Here is a 20,090-nt window from a genome sequence, read left to right on the forward strand (position 1 = left end):
AGGAGTTTTTGTAGAAACTTAAAAAGGGGCTCATTCGATTGAAAATTGCAATTTCTAGTGTCCTTTTCAGTAGTCAAAAGTGATCAGAGGGCAGCCAGCCTCTCCCCCACAGTCACCATTTCTCCAAAAGCCTCTAATCAGAATTTTGAGATAGTCATTTTTTCAGCGTAGTTGAAAGGTCTGTAGGCCAAAATTATGTCTTTGAGGATGATAACCCCCTCCCCCCACAGCCCTCAGGGCAAGAGTTGTAAGGTGTGCCCGGGAAGCATATTAGATTTTTATAGAAAGGGTGATTGTATAAAATTTGAAGGGGTTTGTTGGGCTGGTAATCAGAAGTTCGAATGCCCTTTTTAAGAGTCAATGTTATATGGAGGGCAGCTACCCCTCCTTCTTTTTTTGGTTTTAGATCAGGGCACTTTGTATAGAAAGAGTTGTTGTAAAAACTTTGGAAATTACAACGTCTAGTGCCCTTTTTAATAGTTGCAAGGGATTGGAGGGCAACCAGTCCCCCATACACCCATCAGGGGCGCCAATTAGGGGGGCCATGCCCCCCCTAGACTTTCAAAATTACCTTTTTATTTATATTTGTTAGCTATTTTCTATTTTAGCTATATGCTATATTAAACCAGCAACTGGTCCAATAAATACGGCCAACAAACTGGTGCCCTCATTATATAATCTTGTTTTGAAATATCTAAGAGCGAATGCGTCTACGCTATTTTATTTCCGAGGAGGGCTCATTCAAAACTAAGCTTCATGTGGTCAGTACCCGTTTCGTTATTGTTCTTGTGAAGAATTCGTTGTAAACTATGAGTTTTGTATATTGCCTTTTTTAGTAGCTGGGAAAGGAAATATGTTCTAGGGTTTCAAGGGGGTTTGGGTCAGCAGATTCTTGACGTTGTTGAATAGTTTATGGGATGACTAGTCCCAGTGGAGTGTATGGGACTGTCGTGAACAGGAAATGTAAGTGATTGGTTTATGGGGTTTCTAAGCGGGGTAGTTTCACCGTGGAGCATGGGAGTGATTTTCTAAGTGAGTCTCTACGTGTTTCTTCAGTTCTTCTCTTGCCGTGTCTGAGTGAATTCCTTGTCTACTACTCGTTTAACTGTATCTATCTTAAACTACTGTACATAAACTTGGTACAATAAAACACATAGTTTATAGTGAAAGAGACTTTTCTGCCTTCTCCACGAGAACCTATAACTCGGAATGATTTGGCTATGCCTATCAAAGTATACATTTTATCAGAAGAAAGGAGGGTTTACATCGTAATCAAACTATGAGTAAAAAGCGAAAAAAACTTTGGATTTTTTTTCGGTGAATATGCGGAAGAAAAATGAAGAAACTTTAGTGCAAGAAACTGGCAATAGTGTCAGCGCCCAAAGTCTCGGGTTAGTTGAGATAAATTCCCCAACCTGTGACAGAATTTCGAAAACAAGCGGACAATAAATAGCTCAGATCAACATGAAAGTTCGGTCTGCATCGCTGAACCCCTTGCGGGTTCCAGTAGCAGTCAAGAAACTCTCTCAGACATCTGTAGGACGCGTCACGACAAACCAGCTCAACCTATTCTTGAGAGATATCCGGCTTCCACTTCTAGCGGAAGGAAATTCAGTGCACATTATTATAAGACTTATGAATGGAATGAATACTCAAAAAACTTGAATTCCGTGTTTTTTTGCTTGTCGCCATTTTTCTATTGGGACACTAAGGGCTGGAGAAACTGCTGGAAAAAGGGCTTTCATTGAGTCGGGATTTTGCAAGCGGAAAGACAGTTCTGCAATATTAAAAAAACATGATGGTTCTGAAAGACATAGACATTGTATTTCAGCATGGGCGGAATTTAAGATAATGAGTACTGATACTTCGAAATCCATAGCGAATGCCTTAATTCAATCCAGATCTCAAGAGGTTCAGGAAAATAGAAATCATGTGAAGTACATTTTTCGCGCTATTTGCTTTCTCGGCCACCAGGGTCTTGCTTTGAGGGGTCATGACGAATCAGAAACATCCGCAAACCAGGATAATTTAGTTGAATTGATGGAGGAAATGTCTAAAGGTAACGAAAAGCTGAAGGCCAAGTTACAGCACCGATATGGTCACTATTGCAGTCATCAGTACCGGAATGACGCAGTTACACTGATAGGAAATGCCTTGCGCCAAGATATTATTTCAGAAGTAAAATCAGCTAATTACTTTGCTATTCTTGTCGCCGAGACAAAAGACGTTTCTAGAGAAGAACAATTAGCGATCCTACTCAGGTACATACCACATGGAAAAGTAGTGGAGCGACCAATCGGCTGCTATCACATGCACAAATTAGACGCCGAGAGCTTATGCACCTCGATTTGTGAAACTATAGAAAAGCTTGGTGTAGATTCGATGCTGTGTATTGCCCAATGTTATGATGGCGCATCCGTTATGAGTGGGGAATTTAACGGAGACCAAGCAAAGTTTAGGGAGAAGGTGCCTCATGCAGTTTATGTACACTGTCACGCCCACAGATTAAACTTGGTTTTGACTGACTGCCTAAAAAATATCAGCGAACTTTCTGAATTTTTCTCTGTGGTGCAAAGACTTTACGCATTTATATCATGTAGCAATACTCGTCACGAGCTATTTGTGGAATCCCAGCGTATTGGCGGGCAAAAAGTCTTGGAGCTAGAGAGGACCGTCCAGACTCGCTGGTTTTACGCAGTCCGCTCTATTTCGAAGGTGAAGGCAAGATTTGATTGTATTGTTGCTGTGCTTGTCGCAGTCTCTGATAGTTCCAACGGCGAGGCAGCGTGTGAAGCAAAAGGACTACTGGACAAAATCAACTCTGCCTCTTTTGTTTCAACTTTACACATAATGGAAAAAATATTAGTCATTGTAAATTGTTTATCAGAGCAACTTCAATCCGGAAGTTTGTTGATTTATAAGGCACTTGCACTGATTTCTGCGACATATGAGACACTCCAAAGGCTGAGAAATGATAACGAATGGAACAACTTAAGCAAAACATATCTGAATTCTTGGCTTTAAATGATATCCAGGAATCGAAATCTCCACAATCTAAAACCAGAGCTCGAAGCAAGAGAAGTCAAGCCATTTCCATTCGTCTCAAAGACTTTCTTTCAAACTCAACAACCGGTAAACGTGATATCAGTCAGCCAGTTGAATCAGACTGCGGTAAACTTCTGTAGTTTGAGGTACTAGATCGTTTGACGAGTGAGATGAACCAACATTTCCTGCAGTATATGCCTTTGTTCGATATTTTATTTGCCTTCGACTCCTCAAGTTCCAATTTTCTTGACCTTCCGAAAGTGGGAAGAATTAAGTGTCATTATCCAGAGATCTTCGGTGTCGACGATTATGTCATAAAATTCCAGCTTTCTCTTGCAAAGCTGCATCTGTCAAAAAGTTATATTTCAAAAATGGATCTTCTTTGAGCTATCGAAATCTTATCCGACCTCCCAGTTGCCTATTCTGCAGTGCTAAAACTGATGAAGCTAGTTGCTACTTTGCCTCTGACCACTGCCAGTAATGAACGATTCTTCTTGGCATTAGTGCGTATGAAAGACTATCTGCGATTGACGATGGGAAACGACAAACTCAGTGATCTCATGATAATGGCCGTTGAAAAAGAGGAGGTAAAGAAACTGGATTTGGATAGATTAGTCGACGATTTTTCCAAGCAGCGACCTCGCCGCTACCCCCTGTTTTAGGTATGTTTGCTAAATGTTGTTCTTTTTTTTGCATCTTAATTAAAAAAAAAAATCGAAAAAAAATCTTGCCCCCCCCCCTACATTTTCGTGAATTGGCGCCACTGACACCCATTATTCCCCCAAATACATCCAATAAAAATGTTGAGATAGCCATTTTGTTCAGTGTACTTGAAATGTCTAGTAATTTTATTTTTGAAGACGACAAACACCCACAGCCCCCAGGGCAAGGATTGTAAGTTATGCTCCAGGGGCATATAAGGTTTTTATAAAAAGGGTGGTCGTATCAACTTCGGAGAGGGCTCATTGGATTAAAATCAGCAGTTCTAGTGTCCCTTTATAAGAGTCAAGGGGATCAAAAGGCAAATAGCCTCCCCCTTACAGTCTTATTTACCCCAAATTTATCCAACAGAAAGTTTAAGATAGTAATTTGTTCAAAAACAGTCCATAGATCGCGTAACAAGGCGTTTGGGGTTGACACAACCCTTCAGAGTCTGGGGGTAAGGGTTGCAAGTTATGCCTCAGGGGCATATAAGCTTTTTATTGAAAGGGTGGTTGTGTGAACTTTAGAGGAGGCTCATTTGATTGGGAATTTAAAGTTCTAGTTCCCTTTTAGCCAGAATATAATTATTACTTTATTAAAAACAAACAATAACAAATGACCATTGATTGTCCTTTTAATATACATACGCTAATATTTATTCCTTAAAGTTTCAAGAATTTTTTATTTACTAAGTTAAAAAAAGTAAAAACATTTAAAATTTATTCTGTTTTCAGTAAAGTGCAAATTATGTTCCGGTCTTGAGAAGGCATGGGGGTTGTCAGCACTACTCATGTTAATTTTTGTTTGTCTTGGGTTTGACTCGGTTATTTATTGTCATTTCTATTCATTTTGGGTTTCACGTATTTATTGATGGTGGTTTGTGGTAGTTTTATGCTTGGAAGATTGTTTGACTTTATATCTGCTCATTTTTGGTTTAATGAAGCTCTTTACTTTTCTTTGAAAAACATGTTTCGCGGAGAAATTTTTTGAAATTAATGTATATAAAGAAGTATATATAGTTAAGCTTGATTTATTTATCTTAATCTCTCTCTTACTATTTATAAAACATTCTATTTGATTGTTTTATGTTAAATTGATTGAATTGACCCGGTTTCTTGTGTGCTTGCCTTTTTTTTTATTCTAGAACATGCAAAATTTTCTATATTGTTTTTGATCTGACCTCTTGGAGCAAGAAGTGATTGGTTTTACAAAGATGTTAAAGGGGCTTTATTTATTTATTATTTTGTTTACTGGGGCAAATAAGACTAGGACGAACTAAATCATTTATAGGTGTCAGAATATACACTTGCAAAGGGTTTTATGGTCAGTTGCAGAATTTTTTTTTCTCAAAGGAAGAACAAAATCTGATTTTTGGGAAAGTATTAGGAGGTATGATGATTTTCTAGAGATATTTGGGGAATCAGGGAACAAAATTCTCTTTGTTTCCTCCAGACTTGTTGAAACATGAGAGTCTTCCCCATGATATGTACCATGCAGTTAACAAACAATCAACAGTCCTGGTGAAGCTTGTGTGCCAACTAATTGATACTTGTGCCAAGGCTGCAGATAAGGAGTCAAAGAGCCGCTGCAGCTTGGTAGCCACACATTGCTGACCACTGGCCTAGACTATATCTGAGCATTAGGGGAGGGGGAATTCATTTGAAAAGCCAGTATCAATGCTTATTTGTTCCCAAATATTATCAACTAATGGTATATGTTTTTATCTTTGGCCATGTTCTTCATGCAGGTAGGAAAACTGCTGTTCTAAGCCTTCATTTTTCATTTCTGCAAAATCATGCCTTGCTTTTTCACTCTTACTGGTCAAGCATAAAGATCAAACATAAAAATTAACACACTCTTGTCAACAATTTACATTGGAATATAGTATCAAGTTCTCAAGTTCTTATGTTGTTATCAAGTTATCAAGTTATCATAGTTATCAAGTTCTTATGTTGATTTCCAAGAAATATTTTCAGATGTAGGCTGGCTTACTAGGCTACATTGATTTTTTTTTTTTTATAAGCTTGCGTTTTTCGGAACGTCCCGCCCAAGTAAAATATTTCGGAGAATTGCTAGCCAGCAATCGTGTTGGTTAATAATTACGTTTACACAATCTAACACATGATCTTTAGTTAACATTGCTAGTTGTCAATTTTATGGCAGAAAAAAGGCTTGGATGTTATAATTTTAAACTATGGGCTTTTGCTATCTTAAACAGCATTTGAGTTAGGAGAATGAAACTGTCGCGAATATATCCAGACTCAAATTATACATGATTAAGACATTTAATTATCTACTTCCACCCTTTCTCCCTCCAAAGGACACTAGCCTTTGATGAACCTGGACAAATTTTATTATGTAAAATAGAAACTCATAGATAGATATACAGCTCAAATAAAGCACAAGAAAAATGTTTTGGCTCAATATCTTTGCCAAATCCTGATTTATAATGTTTTAAAGAATTTGTAAAAATATTTAGGAAAATGGCCAAAAAAACTGTTGGACAGTAGACATGAAAATAAAATAAAAGACGTATACTCTCTTATGGGCGTCAAAAGCCTACTGATAACTACCTACTGCGATTGGACATCGGAGAAATAATTGCTTCAGGTGCTGGTGCATAATATCATGTGATTATTATCAGAATGGTGATTGGTTTGGAGCTACCAAGATTGCCAATTATATAGATAGATTTGAACGAAGAAAATTATGTTATGGCTTTAAATCTTACTCCTATCATTAAAATTGTGTTTTCAAAACCTAGAGTCAAAGAACAGTAGACTCAAGCCAAAATTAAGGAAAGCAGTTGCTTTTGTCAAAGCCAGGACAGTGACTTGTCTTCTATATAATATTATAGAAAGGAGATAGCAGATAGATATAAGAAAGGAGCAGAAGTAGTAGATTGAAAATACCTTCCTTGATCCATTCCTGAAATTTTCATTCACTAATTCAACTACATTCCAAGATAACGCAAAGCCCTTCATCTAGAATTTTACCCTTCCCTTCTTCTTGAGAAGCTTCAGAGCAAAAAATTCATGCAAAGCTTCAGAGATAATATAATTATTACACAATTCGTTTGCTGTGAACCTAGGATTTACAGTGTGAATCCATGTTCGCGAGGACGAAATCTGGACGGAAGTCCTCTATTTACAAGAACCTGTGTTTTCACGTTTAATTTGTTAACAAGAGTATGTTTTTACTTTAGTCTTCCTTTCGTCCATGACCCATAAACTAGACGAAGCGCTTTTGTTCAACTCTGCTTTGAGACTGGAATAGAGGGTAGAGCTCAATTTCTAGAGAAGTTTGCATACAATTGATAAAATTTGTAATATCTGAATCCTTCGAGAGTTTTCGAGACACGAAAATGGTAGTTTTTCTTCCATAAACAGGATTTGTTAAAAGGCATATAGAGGCTCATCCTGCATCAAGAGCCTGGTTCATCTTCCTTTTTGCTTGTATTCAGGTAGGGTATATAATAAGAAGACAATAAGCCTTATTCAAGTAGAATCTTTCGTAAACCAGGTAATGTAAGCCGGTAATAACAAGGATAAAATTTACCTTTAATTTGAGTATAGAGGGTGGTTGAGATTAATCTGGTGTTTCTGTTCACCACAGAAATCCACCATTTTGCTGAAGGAATGGCTGTTTTAATGAGGATGGGAGGTTAACAGTTGTTCAACAGCTGAACTCGCGAAAGCGGGTGCCAGAAATAAGCACAAGCTAAATCTGTAAGGTTTCTATAGAATTCAATTCAATTAAATTCAATTTATTTGAATAAAAACATAACACAAACATTAATAACAATAAAGATCCTAGAATATAACTTTTTAAGGACCAAGAGAAAAAAAAATTAAAGTAACACTGAAAGAGAAAAAAAAAATATAGAAGAATAAAACATGGCTAATTAGACCAAATTTGTTAAAAATGGAAATATTAAATTATACTATCAAGTTTTTTTACATTTTTATACAACTTTAAGAAACTTGTGGCTAGTTCAACACTGGAGAGAATTTTGTTCCATTGAATAATAGATTTGTAAATGGCAGATTGCTGGGCAGCACTAGAAACGCATTTAGGAATTTTAAAGGCTCTATTGGATGAACGGAGACAGTGGGCTTCCGAATTATTAATATTATAATAGGTTAGGAGTTGAGGTGGAAGATTATTGTGGAAAGCAGAGTAAGCAAGCGATAAATTTAGTTTTTGTATGATTTGATCAAGTTGAGCTATGCCAAAATCTGAATACAAATCACGAGTTGGATATAGACGGGGAAGCCGAAAAACTGCTTTAATGGCGCGGTTTTGGGCAAATTTGAGTTTTTTAATGAAGGACCGTTTTGTATTTCCCCAAACTGATCCGCAATAAGAAAGGTAAGGAAAAATAAAGGAATAATAGAGGGTAACTAGGATGTCAGGAGGAAGAAAATAATTCACACGGTTAATCATAGCTACTTGTCTCAAAATTATTGCTGTTATGTAAGAAATATGATTAGAGAATGACAACCATGAGTCAATAAATACACCAAGAAACTTGGCAACCTCCACTTGTGGGAGGATGTCGGAGGAGTACCTGAGACCAAGAGCAGGTTGAATAACGTCTTTGTTGTAGGGGGTTCTGAATAACACTATTTGACTTTTTTTGCTATTAATGGTCATGTTATTCGTAAGGCACCACGCCTGGACTCTGTTCAGAAGGACTTGGGCAGAGGTTTCTGCCAATGGTAGATTGGTGCCAGTGATGAAGAAGTTGCTGTCATCAGCAAATAATACAGGATACACTGAAGGGCCCAGGTCTATAACAAGATCATTGATATACAGGAGAAATAAAATAGGGCCCAGAACGGAGCCTTGCGGGACACCCCTCCGAACAGGTAAGGGCTGAGAGGATACTCCACCCAGGCTCACACTCTGTACCCTTCCAGATAGATAAGAATCAAACCAAGAGAGGGGAACACCACGAATACCGTAGCTATTTAATTTACTTATTAAAATACTATGATCGACCATGTCAAAGGCCTTAGAAAAATCCAAAAATAAGCCCAACACAGTTTTTTTAAGGTCGAGTTGTGAGCGTATGAACTGTGTGGCGTCAATTAGAGCATGAGAAGTTGAGAATTTCGGCCTAAAGCCATATGGGTGAGGAGAAATCAAGGATACGGAGTGCTGACTGTCAAACAGAAAGGGAGACAGACGTCTGAAGATGATTCTCTCGAGCACTTTGGATATAACAGGAAGAATTGAGATTGGACGATAATTACCTATCTCAGTTGGATCGCCCTTTTTAAGAACTGGAATAACAATGGCTGACTTTAGTAAATCAGGGAAAACTCCGTGGGTTAAAGATAGGTTGGCAATATGCTTGATGGGCTCGTAAACAAAAGGAGAAATTGTCTTCAGGAGCTAATTACTTAATCCAAGTCAGTCATGAGTAAAACTATTAGGGAGAGAACCAATGATTTGTATTACCTCATTACTGTCAGTTGGGCAAAAAAACATATATCTAAGATTGAAGCAAGGGAATACATCTTGTGAGGAGACGTGGGAGTCAGTATCAGGAACATTAAAAAAATAATTATTAAATGCATCAGGTGCATGTAAAGGGTCAATTAGTCTACCATTTGTGTCTTTAAGGCGAATAGGTATAGACTTTGATTTTCTATTTTTTGAAAGTATATCATTAATGGTGGACCATATCTTTTTCAGATTTCCTTTGCAATTGAGAATTTTTGTATAATAATAATTTTTCTTCGCTTCACGGATGAGTTTAGTGTATAAGTTTTTATAATGTTTATAATTAGATAGGTCAATATCACTACTGGTCTTACAGGCTAACTTATATAATTTGTTTTTACGATATGAGGAGACAATGAGGCTATGTGACATCCAGGGGCAAATAGGGATATTTTTCCGGTTAGGTTTACGAATAGGAAAAGTTGAATGGATAATCTCACTTAGCCTTTGCGCAAAACCATTTGTGGCAGAATTTACCTCGTGACAATTTAAGACATCGGACCAGTCAGTGGTTCTTAGGCAATCGATGAAATGGTTTATATTTGCAGAACTGTAGTTTCGAGTAGGTGTTGGGATATTAATTCTAGACCGTAGAGGTAGTGGTTGTGAAGGTAGAGACAAGTAAATAGGAAAATGGTCTGACAGATCCTAAAATACTATATTTGAGGACTGTTCTTTTCCCTGGGAAGTGTATACAAAAATGTTATAAATTAATGTTTAAGTTTATCTCACAGGATCGACTCTACTGGGGAAAAAAATTTTGGGTAGAAGACCACTCGCGGTTACCGATTCAAAAAAAGTGTCAGATTCAATATTTTTACCAACATTGAGTAGGTTGCAATTAAAGTCCCCAAGAATTATTGCCTTTTTATGGGGTAGGTTAATAAAATTAGAAAAATCATCAAACAGATTACAAAAACATGAGGTCGGAAATGGAGGAGGTTTATAAAATAAGGAGAGTATATAGGAATTTTGGCCGATAACTATGTTTACAATTATTGAATAAATACATCTGAGATTTAGTTGTGTAGAGAAAATAGATTCGCACTCTGATAGCCTGGTAAAATTTACATTCGAACGGATGTAAAGTGAGATACCACCAGAACACTTAGTCAATCTCCTGGGCATATGGATTATTTGGTAACCAGGGAGTAAAAAATCACTAGCGTCATCATTATCGGAAAGCCATGTCTCTGTTAATCCTATTACATCGAAAGGGCAGACACCATTAATTGAAATTAAATCTTTAAACTTGAGCCACTTATCCCGGATGCTTCTGATGTTGAAACAAAGAACATTAAGGGAATTATTATTTACTAGTTTTGGCTTCACATTAGTAGCAAAATCGAAAATATCAAGGTATTTACAACTAGCATTTGTTAAGGTACCAGGGGGGCTGCTTATAGGGTTGGCATGCTGATTATCATCTATATTGGGATAATTAAAAACAATGTTATTGGAAAGGGATAAATTAGTTAAAAACGAAAAGTCACACATTAAATAGTCGTCAGGCGTTCTGATTGTGACTCAATCAGCCTATGTTGGCTTAAAACACTCTCAATTTGAATTTCTGCTTCGGAAACTATGGTCTCGCCAAAGTGGGTTTTTGCCAAATTCTTCAGAATAATGCATTTCAACTGATTGGGTAACTCTAATTGGGAGATGAGCATAGAGGTAACTGTAAAGCTGGCTAATTTCAAGTACACGTTTGATTCATCTTCCAAAGCATTTGGAGAAACTGTGTGAAATCTGTGGGGAGTAATTCCAGGTAGCTTTGTCGGTTTTGATGTCTTTCCTTGCGTAGGATTTTCCGAAAGGGGGTTCTTCAGGTTTTTTGGGGGGCACTTGCTATCAAGGGGAACCATGCATTAGTTTTGTCTCAGATGAGATTATTCTGAAAACTTTCAACACTAGGGGAAGCATTGGGAACTCTTGGTGTCCTGGGTGATTCTGGTTGCCTGGGGACTGGTGGTGGTTCAGGGGCTGTTGGTTGCCTGAGGCCTGTTGGGGGATGGGGGACTCTTGGTGTCCTTGGGACTTGCATTGCTAAAAAAGGGATTGGAAGTTGTTGCTCTTTTGCTATTCTTAGTATCTCTGCCCTTTGTTTATATTTGGGACAGTTTCCTTTATCTAGGGACTGGTGTTTGCCCTTACAATTAGTACATATTGGGTCAAATTGACAGTTTGACTCATTATGGTCCTTGCCAAGGCAAATCTTACAAATGTTGGAATCCTCTCTACAGTATTTATCTGAGTGACCAAGCTTTAGACATTTAATACACTGTAATGGCTTTTCTTTGTAAGGCTTGAAAGATTTTTGTTGGCCAAAGAGGAACACTTTGTCAATATTAAATTGTCCTTGAAGCTCAAACAACACAGTTTTAAAGTTTGAGGTTTCAGTGGTTTCACGACCAAGGGTATGAACACTAGAGACCGGAATGCATTCACCTTTTCCATTCATCAATGCTTCCATCAGGTCCGAGTTTAGAAATGATATAGGGATATTGTAGAGCACTATCTTTGTTTTTATTGGGCTTGGGGACCACAGGTGGGCTTTGACAACAACATTTTCAACACTTTTTAGCTCCATTACCTTTTTCACTGATGTGGGATCGTTCAAAAGGATATCTAGGGATCCTGATCTGTTTATATTCATATTAAAGTTGCAACGAATGGTCTTGAAGAGGGAAACTCGCAACTTTGGTAGATCACGGTTGGTAAACAAGCAATTATCAGATTGGGGAACTAGTTGAATAATTACCGGGGAATCGGCTGGATTTCTTGAAGAGTTGTTCGTGGTATCGGTTAGATGTATTATTGCTGAATCTGGTGGACTTTTTGTTCTCTGTCTTCTACGCTTAGCCGAGTTTACTATCTTAAAGCTTTCTTCATCTTTTTCAGTATCAGTTGTTGAGGGGGATGGACATTGGGTGGTATCCATGTTTAGGGTATGAATACTCTTCAGAGAGGTCGCTGGTATATTCGCAGCTTTAGGGGGGGTTTTAGCAAGGGCTTTTGAAGATGGTTGAAATGGTGACTTACTCACATCCTTATGAGGAGGTTGTTTTGGAGGCTCCTTTTTTCCAAACATTTGAGCTATTCAAAATCACAAATTCAAACACTAATTTGAAATTGTTTCACAATAAATTCAAAATAGTCAACAATAACGAGAAAAGTACCAATAATCTGGTTTAATGTTTACTAATCAGTTGCCAAAAATTTAAATATTCACTATTTTAAAAAAGTTAAATAGATTAATGGGTCACCTTAAGTCAAAGTATCCACAAGTCTTATCCAAGACAGGAATTATTCACGGTTTGTTCACAGGTTAGGTTGCAAAATTGCTGGTATCCATATTATAAATAATTCACAAGAGAAGTCTTATCAAAAACATGAATTAATTACATTTTTGTACACAGGTTAGGTTGCGAAATTACATGAATCACAGGAGAAGTGTCTCCTCTGAACTCTCAATCAAGACTGATCAGTCTTGATTGATCAGTCTTCACACACTGATCAGACTGATCAAATTCACACATCAGTTCTGTCTAGCAGTCAAAAGTAGGTGCTAAATTGTGTTTCAACTAAGTAAATTTTTCACAAATCGTTTGGAAGCTCCCTAAAATCTGCAAACACAGTTTCTAGCCTATAATTTTCATAAATGGCTTCCAGTTTCCACTAGCAAAGGCTTCTAAAAGTGGTGTCAATTCAAGAAAATATAGGGGGAGGGGGCTTAATGAAAAATGCAAAAAGGGAATTTTAATATCTTGTGGATGGGGGTCGTGTTTATTTTTTTTTTTTGAAGACAAAAAAAAAGCATTTTTAAAATATAGTAGGGGAATAGTTATTCCCAATATGGTAAGAATATCTTTAACAAATGGTTTTTGATATTCAACAAACTTGGTATTTCAGTGTTTTTTGCTGCTAACAAGAAACATGAGACTAAAATTGTAATTTGAGATCTTCAAACAAAAACAGTATGTAACTTAAATAAAAAAAAACGCCATTAAATTTCCACCACAGCCAGTATCAAAAGCCACTGAACTTGATGTGGCCATTAATAAAAAGCAGATTTCAAATGTAAATAAAATATGATATTTTATGATCTTCTATAAGTTTTAACATTGATCTTTACTTTCATTTAAAAAAATGTTTTGTTTAATTTGGTATATTTCTAAAAATATTCAGGGCTGTCCTTAATAAAAAAGAGGTGGGTCTGTCACCCATGCTCTTTATGCTAAAGTTTAACTTTTGTATATCTTTATGTTAAAAAAAAAAAAAAAAAATGACAGTAAAAATTAAGATCGCCCCTAAAAAGGTGCTACATGGCAGTACTATTGATTTACTACAATAACTGTAAAATATCCACTTCATCACCCCCATTTGTTGTCAAAGAAAAGAATTACTGAATTCCACACTGAATGTGGGGAATAAATTTTTTCCTTGCAAAAGGCAGAGTTTCAAACAGTTTATAAGCGCAACAGTATCCACAGATCTGCCACAAAGTAAAAAATTTAGTTACATTATTCATTTTCAGCCATGAAGCATATTATTTTGTGCGGAAGGCGTCCTTTTGTACATATACATTCGTCTAATCTGCTGTCAAGGTTCCCCAGTGACTATGCAAAATCTCGCCTGGAATATCACGATTTTCGTCTTGAATCCTTTGTTTTAATTCGTCCGCTACCTTATCCTTTTGTTTTTGATTCGTCCGCTTTCCTGAATGTAAGGTTAGGGTCGCAAGAAAAATCACAAACAGACAAATCCAACGATCTTCACGAACAGGGAATATCAGCGAACCCTAAGATGCTGGTTACCATACAAATTTCATACAGTTGGTTTTGATTGCACTGCAGTGTACAGTACCCCACATTCCTGACGGGTTTACTGTGTCACTGATCTGGTTACTAAATTGTGAGATTGTTTACAGCTCAAGGTTCCTGCTAATCAGTGCTGTCAACTATATGTGGCTGGCAGTATGCCTTTCAAAATTTCCCTTTTGTCTTTGTTACCCTTTATGTACTTATTATGTTTTGATTTAGGACTTTTATGTTGAGATCTTCATGACTTTTGATGCTTAATATGATTAGTATAAAATCATGATTAGTATTAATCGTTTAAGACCATTCTTTAAATAATCCATGTTTAATAATGAGCTGAAAGTGGAACAACTTGTCTATATTTGTGAATTTGGGACGGGGAAGCGGATTCAAAGAGAACAGGCCCAAGATTTAAACTTTTGACATTTCAATTTTAAAGAATAAAAATCTATGCATAAATCAAATTTTGTAAGGTGTGATAAGGCCACCATTTGTGGACTAGGCAGAGGATGTTCTTTTAGTTGTCGTTATTATAAAATTAACCTCAAAAGTGTATCCAGCAAGAAAAACACTTTATAAATTAATTCTGGTGGAAATAAAGCAGCATTATGAAATATGCACTTAGTGTTGTTTTGTTTACGACATTCTCACTGTGTTTTGTTTTCGACATTTCGTACCTTTGCGTCGGCGCAAGGCGTGGTCGAGAAGTTTGAGGCGACGTCTTTTGATGATAGAGGATAGTTCTTCAGCCTGGACATAGCGGCTTCTTACTTCGCTATTGGAAATTCTAAACCATGACGAAGGGGACGCTGACACAAGGACCCTCCCATAATGTAGAGTGAAAATGTTAGTATAGCCCTGATTTCAAAAGGTGAGACAGGCCCGCCACATATTTTATTTAATAAATTTAGCATAGAGTGGGGCTTAGAAGGGCAGTTCATTGGCTTGTTAATTGAAATTTTAAGAGGTTCATTTTGCTAACAATTTCCTATACCTTTAAATGAAATAGAAATAAAGTGAAATATAAAAATAAAATAACTGCCATTTTAGAAGACTAAAATTAAATCGATTATCACAATTGTATTTGTTTCAAGGATTTTTTTTCTGGTTTTCATAGTTTTTTTTTTAGCTTTTTTTTTAATTGCTATAAAAATATAAAGGAAGTATTTATTCTTTCGATTTCTGTTAGAGTTGGATCTGAATCCATGTTAGCGTCAAAGTGAAACTTACTGTCTTCTTGTTCTTGCCTTGTGATGTAACAGAAATTTTCTCACTTTCAGATTTTTTTGTGATTCGAAATTAAGAAAGTTGACCAGAATCCACAAAGAAGTATGGATGGTGTTGCTGTAAGTGGCTGGGAAGATGATAATACTGGTATTATCCCTGATTATCAAGAGGGCCACCCTGGCCATGAACTTTTGTCCAAAGCTGAAGATGGGAATTGTGGTGCAGTAAAGGCAATCATCAAGGCATATCCGGAAGTGATAAACTTCAAAGACGGAGACGGCTATACAGCTTTGCATAAAGCTTGTCAGTGTAATTTCCTTGAAATAGCCAAGTTTTTAGTATATAATCAAGCGGATATTTCTGCCAAAAGTGAAGAAGGCTGGACACCTCTTCACTCAGCAGCACATTGGGATGCTGTGGACTGCGTTAATTTTCTTCTTCAGTGTGGCGCTGACATAAACTCTAAATCCGTTGGTGGCTCCACCCCTCTTCATGTTGCTTGCAGGTCTCAAAAGAGAGACACTACAATTGTTATGCTTAGTCACCCGTCTTGTGATCTATCTATTGTTAATGATGCTGGTGATACTGTTGGTGATATTTTGCGACGAAACACTAACTGTGATTATCTTATCCATTTAGCCGAGAAACCTTTTAATGCTCTGAAAGTAGAGGATACAGTTCCTTAATGATAGTTGTAATGAGAATAGATTTAAATTCGATATCCTTAAAGCCAATGCGATGCAGCTAAGGTAAATAATTTCTTCTCAAACAGTGGTTTCTTTTAGATTTAATCAACTAATAGAGCAATTTATAGGAAAGGAACGAGAAATAAATTTACACACTCCTTAGTAGTATATTCATTTTAATGGCATAATTTTTCACCTCCAGCGCCTTTTGGGAAGTCAAACCACGTTAGGCTTTACTCATGATTGACAAATAGTGACTATTCCTACATAACAAACACCAACAGTATGAGTTTTGTAGGTGCTTTGAAGAAAAATGAATTTTGGTTCGTAGCATTCTTTTTGTTCTTTGTTCTAGCATGACGCGTTTCCATGCTTTGAAATCCCCCAATGGTAAATTCGTCGCGAACGAACTGTGAAGTAGCCAAATTTTTTGTTGTAAGATATTGCAGTAGAATTTGTTTAGAAGAATGAAATAACAATAAAAAGTTCGAACTTACTTTCTGCGTTTCAACTGTTTTACATTTGGTAAATATATTTGTATATCCATAGGTTCCTTTTCAGTTTTTGTCTAGATATCGTTTCAATTGTTGTCCTCAACGCGATCAGGTCATTTAGCAATTCCACAGAAAAATTAATTTTAGCCATAAATTTGGAGCTGGAATGCAGTTTTTCCGAAATGGGATGGTTTACCATAGATTGGCATTTATGTCATTGGTAAACATTAGAAAGTTCTAATATATGAGAACTCAACCAGAAATGTCATTGCCTTCAGCAAAGGTTAACCGATCTACAAATAGCTTCTCAATTCTCAAATAATAAAGTGGTTGTCAAAGTTTAGCTTTGAGAAATTAAATACAAATATCCGTTGTTTTTTATGCTGTTTTTATGTTCATATCGAGGAAAAAAGCACTGAATCTTGTCAGTACCAGCTTGTGACTTCTAATATATGGTATACGGTAAAGGAGAGAATCCCAGCTTTGAGAATCCGGTTTCTAATTTCATCCTAAGTTCCCAAGTTACTTTTGATTAATGCCCGATCTTCAATCTTTTTGAATAGCATTGAATGTGGAACCGTCTATAAGATAAACTCAGGTACGCGTGCCAAAAGCTTACTGACGTTTTTTGCCTTTCGAAACTTTTGAACAAAGGAACTATTTCTGAATTTCGGTTCAATATCAAGGGGGGGGGAGGGCACAGAAGGGGTGCCTGGTTGCCCTCAAATCACTTTCGGCCCATAAGTGTTGTTATGTTTTCTTTATAAATGTCACGAGTCAAAATTCAAAAGGGAGAATAACACAAATTTTATCACTTAAAATCGAAATTTTTTAGTCCCTAGGAAAAATTCGAAAGTAAAAACTCGTGTGACTTTTCGACTTTTTGCACAGGGCTCTTCCTTGTTATTGAAAGTTCCATTCATTATTAATACCAATAAGAAGATTAAGCTTTTACAAATGAAGACTAGAGCTGCCTCTCTGAGGTACAAACAAGAATGACCTCTGAAACTAGGAGGCCATATATATAGCTTTTCGACAGTTCTAAATCTATTGGCCATGTTAGAATATCGTTCCGACTTCAAACGATCATCCACCACAAGGTTCGACAAGCGAAGTGAGGTATTCGAATTCGCTCAATGGTTCTATTGTACAGCTGTTAAGAATGGTGAGTTTCCTGAGAAGTATGCATCAACTTGACTTTAGTCTAGCATGGACTGGAATTCTAAGGATGTTTCTGAATGAAGGCCGATATCGTCCACATAATTCAAGTCAGTTATGGAAAAATATGGACTGACTTTAACATTATGGAAGTTTTCCATTGTCATTTTCTGGATCCAATCAATGGCAAAGTTGAAAAGGACAGGCGATGAAATGCATCCCGGTCTGGCTCCATAATCAATTAAAAATAACAGCGAGAGCTCTCCAGTAACGTGATTTGGAGCTCTAGCATGGAGTTAGTATGCTTTATTGAGCTTATTAACGCCTCGGAATTAATAGCTTTCCGTCTTCAGCCATAGCTTTCCATATTCTCTCGCGTAAAGTCAAGTCGAAGGCTGTGACTTAGTCAATAAACAATGGAGTAGTCCATTTTTGGCGTTTTCCTCTGTTCTCTAGGATTTGACCGATGAAGAAAAGCTACTCTACAGTCCTGATTCCCGGTCGAACTCTTTCATGACGGAGTCTTGTTTGTGCGCTTCGGCTGCCAATAGTAGTAACAGTAGCTAGTAACAACTCACTGCAGCACCAACTTGCGTGAGGCAACACAGCTATGCACATTCCTCCACCCCCATCTATTCAAAGCCTCCCTCTTTACACCCTCCCACCCCATTCGAGGGTGACCTGCTTTTCGTTTGGCTCTAAACAGTTGCCCGACAAGGACGATCTTGGGCTATCTTTCATCCTTCATCCGCTGAACATTTCTTCACCATCTCAACCTTTCTTTCATTATAGCCCTAGAAAGTGCATTGGCCTACATTTTTCTTACAGCTTACTGTTTGAGATACGGTCAGTAGTCGGGTACCCGAAACAATCCGTAGGCAATTTCTCTGGAAAACATCTAGCAAAACAAAATCCGTTTTCCGGAGCGCCCACGCTTCAGAACCAAACTTGACCATTATCATCACTGCAGCTTCCAATATTATAATCTTGGTGCGCCGACTTATCTTCCTAACTTTTTCCAATCAGAAAAAAAGCATGGGCTATTCTATATATTTTTAACATCTATATAAATATTTTTAACATCTTCACTGCACCCACCGTCTTAACTAATAAAAATACCTAGGTAAGTGAAGCTGTCCACTTGATCGATCCTCTGATTATCCAACGTCATTTCTTCATCTTCACTTATTCTTTGTCTTCTTAACATTAATTTACAAGCCTATTCTTGCATCCTAAATTCGCGAAACCTCTAAAAATTTATTCCTTTTGCTAAAATTTGGATCTAGGATACTTACATCATCAGAATAGTCTAAGCCTAGGAGAGTTTTTCTTCCCCAATTGATTCCGTGTTCTCCCATTGCCTTTACTGTACTCCTTAGAACAAAGTCAATCAAAATTATCCGTATAAATTTGGATAGGACAGAACCCTGCTTAACTTCTGATCTAATACGAAACCAGCAACTAATCTCAGTTCCTACCTTAACCGTATCAATGTCACTTATCAAATCTCTCCATTCTTAAGGAACTTGAGAATCTCACCAGGAATGGCGTCCGGACCTAGGGCCTTCTTTGAATTATGAGACTGTACGTGAAAGGGCACGCGTCAATGTGAAAAAGTCTTCAAAGATCCAGAAACGTAACATACGTCACTTATTGCAGTATTTTTTTTTACATAAAATGTGAAAGCTCTATTAGTCAGTAGAACAAGAAAAACCTGTCTCACGTTATATGCATCTAGACATTTCGAAAAAGCTCTTCAGGGTAAAACTTTGCACTAAAATGAAACCGAAATAGGAAAGAAAGTAGTTAACATAGGGTGCCTAAAAGTTTACTACATCCATGTGACAAATCAACTGTCGACGAGACGCGTTTATCACCTCACCAAAGAGTATTGGCGACTTATAAGACTGGAAATTGGCATTAGTGTCTAAATAAAATCAGCTACGCTGTCTAGCGTTTGACGTTTCATGGTATTATTTTTAATTTTTGTAATTGTGCTTGTTTTTCAGGAACTAAGATCAGACACTTATTTCTACAATAACTTACCAATTACAATAATTATACTAATTCTGGGTTATTATTACACTGAAAAATGCTAAGAAACACCCAAAGCTAGATAGCGTTGATGATTTTTTGGCTGACACTACCGCCAGTTTCCACTCTGGGAAGTTACCTATACTCTTTGATCCTCACTTGAAAGTGTTGGTAATCAACCTTGAAGTAAAAGAGTTGTGATAGCGTGAATGGCATAAAAAAAAAAAGTTATGGCAAGTACGATGTGCCTATTATTGTCGCTGAAATGAAAAAAGAAAGAAGAAGCGTCTTGAGTCAGTCACTAAGAGAGAATGTGACAAAGACAAGTGGCAGATCAAGTCTCTAAAAACGCCCCGGTGACAAACACCAACCTTGACGACTCAAAAAGAGAATATTTGCAATACAACTTAAAT

At 37.0% G+C, this 20,090-nt stretch overlaps 1 protein-coding gene across 3 annotated transcripts in view; it reads left to right on the forward strand.

Moving 5' to 3' along the window:
- LOC148952260 (uncharacterized) overlaps positions 1-16,743 on the forward strand; it is a 35,567-nt gene extending 18,824 nt beyond the window's left edge. For 2 of the 3 annotated variants that reach the window (XM_089088903.1, XM_089088901.1), the window contains exon 2: positions 15,359-16,742. In XM_089088903.1, the coding sequence (XP_088945029.1) occupies positions 15,410-15,991 (582 nt within the window). In that variant the 5' untranslated portion in view covers positions 15,359-15,409 and the 3' untranslated portion in view covers positions 15,992-16,742. Of the gene's footprint in view, positions 1-3,574; positions 3,708-15,358 lie in introns of those variants that run through there. The other variant, XM_089088902.1, reaches the window with a different exon arrangement.
- The last annotated feature ends 3,347 nt before the right edge of the window (positions 16,744-20,090 follow it).

Source organism: Artemia sp. Qi Xiang Cuo, chromosome 5 (assembly GCF_049724085.1).
Source record: "Artemia sp. Qi Xiang Cuo chromosome 5, ASM4972408v1, whole genome shotgun sequence".
Taxonomy (NCBI): Eukaryota; Metazoa; Arthropoda; class Branchiopoda; order Anostraca; family Artemiidae; genus Artemia; species Artemia sp. Qi Xiang Cuo.